The sequence below is a fragment of the Choristoneura fumiferana genome, chromosome 6 (assembly GCF_025370935.1).
Source record: "Choristoneura fumiferana chromosome 6, NRCan_CFum_1, whole genome shotgun sequence".
Lineage (NCBI taxonomy): Eukaryota > Metazoa > Arthropoda > Insecta > Lepidoptera > Tortricidae > Choristoneura > Choristoneura fumiferana.
Genome location: NC_133477.1, coordinates 25,311 through 32,608, shown reverse-complemented (window position 1 = coordinate 32,608; position 7,298 = coordinate 25,311). Strand labels below are relative to the sequence as shown.

General features: G+C 42.1%; 1 protein-coding gene across 1 annotated transcript; it reads left to right on the top strand.

The window, feature by feature from the left end:
• Positions 1-1,252: 1,252 nt before the first annotated feature.
• On the top strand, positions 1,253-5,283 carry LOC141428517 (uncharacterized). The gene is made up of 4 exons (XM_074088510.1): positions 1,253-2,025; positions 2,327-2,408; positions 3,404-3,602; positions 4,139-5,283. Exons 1-4 carry the CDS (start codon positions 1,253-1,255, stop codon positions 5,281-5,283), a joined length of 2,199 nt encoding a protein of 732 aa, XP_073944611.1.
• Positions 5,284-7,298: the final 2,015 nt, after the last annotated feature.

Here is a 7,298-nt window from a genome sequence, read left to right as displayed (position 1 = left end):
CTTCTTATGATCTAAGCTTCGCAACCCAATAGGTCTCTATGACGCTCGAGTAATCCCGATTTAGCATCGTGGGCTTCCCTATTATTGTAATTGTTTTGGATATCTATACTAGTCTATACTAATTTTGGATTTTTCTTACGAATAAACTCAAAAAGTAGGTACTGAACCGATTTAAAAAAAACTGCATTATAATGCTACTACACTATCCCAAAGTGACGTATACGTTTTATTTATTACCAGAAAAATTAGGGTTTCGTACTATTAAAACTTCAATAAAGTAACTTGAGGTGTAAAAAAAAGAAGCTTTTATTAGAAAAAAAACAGAAATAACAAGGGAAAAATTATCCAGTTAATCCAAAGCTCTTACTCTGGTACTGAAAGATGTTTTAAAAAACTCGCATGGGAAATCGAGGTCTAAATATAGTAGGAGCTAGACTGAATAACTTAAGGTTCGCGGATGACATAGTTCTTCTCTCCGTGAGAAGAATTACAGGTAATGATTCAGGAGTTGAGTGACGTCTCTTTAAAAGTTGTTTTGGAAATGAACTTGGAAAAAACCAAGATTATGACGAACATGGATGGAAATACATTAATGCTTATGTAATAGAAATCTTAATAAAATTCATATTAAAAGGTTTAACAACATTTATAGTAAATTATACGTTTATTGTTCAACCTTTTTAATGATCCCAAGATACCTAAGGCTTCACATTCCTACATAGGTACTTATACTCTTTGGTGACATTAGTATAAGAAGTTCTTTCATATTTACAATGCATGTTATGAGTATGAGATTTATATTGTATCTATTGGACACTTTTTTATGGTTTTAAATGTGATTATTATATTTGTTTCTTAATAATCGAATTCAATTTTAAAAACTATGTGTCTGTTTTGTAAACAGGTAGGTATATGTGGTTTTATTCTTATGTTACATTTAAATTATGTTCTCGCCGCTGAGGTGAAAAATTGTATGTGTCACACGAGACCAAAGTTTTTTTTGCATCTCGTGTATTTGAATCTCTTGCTGTTCTTAGGATTCTAACCTAGAACCTTTTCAAAAGAGCTGTCAAACTATGTGCCACACGTTGATGAGAGTTATTTTTTTTTTATCTCTGTTACGTGTATGGAGTGCCCTCCCATAAATATTTATTTTTGTAATTTTACTAAAACTAAATAGCGTTTTTGACAAGACGCTACGCCAGGCGCTTACGCTAGTGGCGACGATTTTGTGGATTTTCCGTGATTTATCATGCCTATCGGCAAGTTATACGAGTTTGACTTGGCCAGCGGTCGGAACTGGCCCGCGTACGTGCGTTTAGTCGAGCAATTTATACTTCTAAATGATATAGATAACGAGTTACGGGTGGCCACTTTGGTCACACATGTGGGTGCTGCTACCTACCAACTTATGTGCGACCTGTGTACCCCATCCAACCCCGAAAATAATTCATTTGAAGATTTAGTGAAACTCGTAAATGATCACCTTGAACCCCAGCGCAGTGAGATCGCGGAGCGTTATACATTCAGGCAACGGCGGCAAGCGGATGGCGAGACCATAGCAGCGTTCTTACAAAACCTTAAGCACCTTGCTACGCACTGCAACTTTGGTACCGAACTAGAGGTTAACATCCGGGACCAGTTCGTGTGTGGTCTGAGAAGTGACGAGATGCGTTCAAGGCTGTTTGTGGAGCCGAGCCTGTCTTATAAAAAGGCAGTGGAGCTGGCGCTCTCGCTGGAGGCGGCGGAGCGGCACGCGGCAGAGGCCGCAGCCGGTGCCGCGCTGTTGGGAGGCGGCGGCGAGGGACTCGTGCCGGGCGCGGCCGCGGCCGGACTGCACCGGGTGGGCGCGCGCGCGCCGCCCGACTCCAGGCGCCGGCGCGGCGGCTCCTGCTGGCGATGCGGCAAAGGAACACACTCCTCAAACAAGTGCCGTTATAAAAGTTATGTGTGTGACATGTGCCACGAAAAAGGACACCTGTCGGGGGTGTGCCCGAAAAATGAGAAAAACGGAGATAGATCAAGGTACCAAAATTTTATTAAAAACTGTTCAGACTCCGATAGCGATAATAGTGACGGAATGTATCAAGTGATCTCAGCTAAGTGTAATAATAGTAAAGATAGTCCTTACTACTGTGAATTAGTAATAGATAATAACATTAAAGTTTTGTTTGAAATAGACACGGGCAGCAAAATATCGGCGGTAAATAAAATGTTTTATGACAAACATCTGTCCCATTTATCTATTGTTGGAGATAACATTAAGTTGCATTCCTATACCGGGGATGCAATTATACCGTTAGGTCGCGTCAGCGTGTGTGTGCAGTGCGGCGACGGTGCACGCGCCTCACTACCGTTGTTTGTTATTGACAACGGAGGACCGCCTCTTCTGGGCCGATATTGGTTACGTAAATTAAATTTAAAATCAATCAATCTTTTTCATTTATCTGAAAAAGATGACCCAATCGTTCAAACATTGAAAACCGAGTTCCCAGATGTGTTTGACTCCAACATAGGAACGTTTAAATCCAAAATTAAATTACATCTTAAAGATAACACGCCTATATTTTGCAAAGCTCGACCTTTACCCCTCGCGCTCAGGCCGCGCGTAGAACAGGAGCTGGAGCGTTTACAACGTGAAGGTGTTATTTACAAAGTCGAGCGCTCCGATTACGGAACTCCTATTGTCCCTATTGTTAAAAGGGATGGCACTATAAGAATATGCGGTGATTACAAAATCACTGTTAACAAGCTTCTTAAGGATTTCCATTATCCGTTACCGCGCATTGAACAACTCTTTGCGGCATTGAGTGGAGGGGAACAATATACAAAACTTGATCTTAAAAACGCTTATTTACAATGCACTTTAAGTGATGAGTCACAACCCCTCACCGCCATCACCACACATATGGGCACTTTCGTGTACCGGCGAGCACCGTTTGGATTAAAATGCTTACCGGAAATGTTTCAAAAACTAATTGAAGAAACTTTGATGGGCTTAAATTGTGTCAGTAATGGGGGAGTGGGGGGTGGGGTTGTGGCATTTCAAGATGACATCTGCATTACTGGACGAAATAAAACCGAGCACATGACTAATCTTAGAGCTGTTTTGTCTCGACTCCAACAAGCGGGTCTTAGAATCAAGTTTGAAAAGTGCGAGTTCTTTAAGGACGAAGTTTGTTACTTAGGTTACAAAATAAACAAGCAAGGCTTACACACTGATCAGACCAAAGTTAATGCTATCGCAAACGCACCTATTCCTCAAAATGTTTCTCAACTGCGTGCAGCTTTAGGACTGATCAACTATTACGCTAGGTTCATTCCGAACATGAGTACAGTTTTACAACCCTTATACGCTCTGCTCAAAAAGGGCGTCAAGTGGGAATGGTCGCGATCTTGTCAGGCAGCGTACGCTGCCATAAAGCAGGCGCTAACGCGCGAACCGGTGCTGGCACACTACGACAGTGCGCTGCCGCTGGTGCTGGCTGTGGATAGCAGCTCTTACGGGCTGGGCGCCGTGCTCGCGCACGTCTACTCCGACGGCAGCGAGCGCGTCGTGTGCTGCGCGTCGCGCACGCTGACCGATGCCGAGTGCAAGTACAGTCAGGTAGATAAGGAGGCGCTCGCTATTGTGTACGGCGTTACGCGCCATCACCAATATCTTTATGGACGTCATTTTACTTTGAAAACTGACCACAAAGCTTTAAGTTACATATTTGGGCCGAAAAAAGGAATACCGCAGACAGCAGCCAGCCGTTTACAAAGATATGCGGTGAGATTGGCTGCATACGACTTTGACATCAAGTTTGTGTCAACTGATCGCAACGGTAATGCGGATGCTCTTTCTCGGCTTCCGGTAGACACGAAGCTCGTAGACTCGGAACCTGACGATGCAACATACTTGCATTTTGTTGAGGACAGTTTCCCTCTAAGCCACAGAGATGTGGCAAAGGAAACCAACAAAGACGCAGTATTATGTAAAATTTACGGTTACGTTATTAGCGATTGGCCTACCGAGGTCACTGCGGAAGCCGAACTACCTTACTTCCATCGAAGAGAAAACCTGCACATTTCTCATGGTTGTCTTGTCTGGGGCTACCGCATTATGGTTGTCTTGTCTGGGGCTACCGCATTATAGTGCCGTCGGCACTTCGCGCTAACATCCTTGAGGAAGTGCACGCCGGCCATATGGGAGTCGTTCGAATGAAACAAATGGCGCGCAATTACGTCTGGTGGCCTAGCATAGACCAGGACATAGAGAACCGCGCTCGCTCGTGCTCCGCCTGCGCCGCCGAACGCGACGCCCCGCCGCGCGCACCGCCGACACCATATAATTGGCCGTCCGAGCCCTGGACGAGACTACATGCGGACTTTCTGCAACTTAGAGGAAAGTACTATTTTCTAATAATAGATGCCCACTCAAAATGGTTGGAGGTATTTCCGATGTCCTCAGGAACCACAGCGTCTCTGGTTACAGCAAAATTGAGAGACTGTTTTGCAAGATTCGGTCTTCCGAAGCAACTCGTAACAGATGGCGGGCCACCCTTTACGTCTGAAGAGTTCGAAAAATTTCTTAAACGAAACGGCGTCAGTCACGTGATCACCGCTGCATATCATCCCGCTAGTAACGGGGCAGCGGAAAATGCAGTCAAAACTGTCAAAAAAGCCTTAAAAAAGGCTGCCATAGACGGTGAAGACATGGAGCGCGCATTGTCTAAATTTTTACTGCAATATCGTAATGCAGCTCATACTACTACACAGTGCGAACCAACGGTTGCCATGCTAGGGAGGCGCGTCCGCACTCGCCTCGACTTGCTGCGTGGTAGCACTGCAGACCGCGTGGCTGACGCACAACGCACGCAGCTGCGGCACGCCGGCGGTACGCCGCGTGCCGTCGCGCCAGGAGATCACGTTTTAGTCAGGGATTTTTCAAAAAATACTCAGAGCAAATGGACGCCTGGTATAGTAACAGAACGTACCGGAACGGTGACGTACAACGTGCAGACAAGCGGAGGTGTTTCGCATAAGCATATTGACCAAATTATCGGACAAACTCGCAAACCTAACCGATACTCCATTCCTAATGCTTCATGCGCAGATGATACGGCTGTGGAAGACGAACCTCCAGTGGACTCGTCCGGCACCAACGCCGCACAAACAGACGTTGCGCAACCCACAGTCAGCGCGCAGTTAGAACCGCCGACAGACAAACCCGCGGTAATCACTAATACTAAAAAATACAATCTTCGTCCTCGCAACAACAATCCACAATATAAGTTTTAGTCAGTGATTTCGTTTTTATTACTGTGAAAAACACTTTTTCACCACAGCACCTCAAACAGGCAGGTTTTGCTATGAGAAATCAGTGAGCAAAATCTCCGTGAGACAAAGTAACTTTTTAATTATTTTTTTTAAATGCTGAGTACAGTGTTGGGTCTACTCACTGAATTCCAAATTTTTGAACTTTACTTTGATCTGTCATTTCACTTCAACACGAAAAAAGCGAGAGATAGGATCAAATGTGTTGATTACGATTTTAAATTAAATTATTGATATTAAAAATATTTCCAAAATGTAAATTTTCCCGATCTTTTAATAAAGTATGCAACCTCGTTGCACGAAAACCGCTTCTCTTTTTTTATAAAATAACTAGCTTTTTCCCGCGGCTTCGCTCGCGTTAAATTTGGAATAATATACATTTACTTTCTGCGATCCTTTTTTCGTGTTTTGATTAATTTTTCGGAGGATTATATGGAAATACAAATACAGACAGATTTTCTTTAAGACAGATGGTGCAAATTTTGTAATACAAAAATCGACCTACATACGTAATTAATTATGATTCTTACCAACTTTGAACCCCTGCTTCGCTGATTCAGGGTTGGAATTTTAGAAAACGTTAAAGTACATACTACGCGTTTCTTTTGCCCGCGACTTCATACACGATATAGGATTATATCCCGAGAAATTGTAAAGTTCCCGCGGGACATGAATTACTGTTATGGTCTATTTTAATATTCTTAATTGTCGATAAGAGACACATTGTAGCTTTCTATTATTAAAATAATTTTGAAAATGTGCCTCAAAATTGAAACTTATTTTTATTCTGCGGAAAGTTTGCAATTTTTCTTAAAGTATGTAGTCTAATGTCAATCAGGGATAGTGTATCTTTCTATTGATAAAACAATTATTTAAATCAGCTCAATAGTTTCAGAGATGACCCCCAACAAACAAAGAAAAAACAAAGTTGAGATATTTTCCTATTCTTTCTATTTCTCTAATCTTTGCCCTAGTGCACCTCTGCATTACTTTAGGTCCATCTATGCTAAATTTCACACCGTAGCATGCTGAACGGTTGTGTTGCTCTGAAGATGAGCTCTGGTTGAGTTCGAAACGCGTCAGTGTAAAGTGGTGGTAGTGATAGATGGATTTGTGTGATTTGTGTGTTCTTACAGTGTGGAGGTGGAGGAAATGCATGAACACACATTGCATGGGCACAAAAGTAGCTATCATAAAGGTCGCGGGTGGGCAAAGTAATTGTGTCAGCTCGTTGAACGTACATGTAAAATTTCGTATCTATGCTATCAGCCTTTGAGGAGTTCCGTCATCAGCAGCCAACCCTGGCTGCAGCATCAGGCGGTGTATATCATATAAACGCATTATCATTGAAATTTAACAATCATGTAAAGTCTTTTGCGTGTGCCATCAACTTTTGAGGAGTTCCCTTCTACGGAGACGATCCTCACCAGAATGAGTAGGATGTCACTGCTAAATAATTGTTACCAGATTTACATCAGTTTGCCAAATCTCCAGTCCCCAGTTTTATTGGTTTAGCTTATGCGTTTTCTGATTCAGTTGGTAAGTATATAAAATCCTCTTTATTCTTTTTATCCCGTGGGATATTCGAAAAATCTTTGAAACAGTTTTTACCTACCTGCATGCTAAATTTGAAGTTTCTAATAATTATAGTTACGCAAATAGGGCCATTTTGAAGTGAAAATAAAACCCATTTTATTCCCTATCCCGTGGGAATTTTGATAAATCCTGAAAATAGTTTTTAGCTGTTAGTATTACCTACTTGTTTACCAAATTCGAAGTCTCTAATAATTATAGTTACGGTAAAAGGGTCAATAATTGAAAGTGAAAATACAAATCCCATTTATTCACTATCCCGTGGGAATTTCGAGAAATCCTCAAAACCGTTTTTAGCTGTTAGTATTACCTACTTGCATGCCAAATTTGAAGTTTCTAAACTTTCTAATAATTATAGTTACGCAAATAGAGCCATTTTGAAGTGA

Coding starts and splice junctions, on each gene's coding strand:
- LOC141428517 (XM_074088510.1), top strand. CDS start 1,253: ATGCCTATCGGCAAGTTATACGAGTTTGACTTGGCCAGCGGTCGGAAC. Junction 2,026..2,326: donor AAAAACGGAGATAGATCAAG/GTACCAAAATTT, acceptor GTGTGTGTGCAG/TGCGGCGACGGTGCACGCGC. Junction 3,603..4,138: donor CGATGCCGAGTGCAAGTACA/GTCAGGTAGATA, acceptor ACCGCATTATAG/TGCCGTCGGCACTTCGCGCT.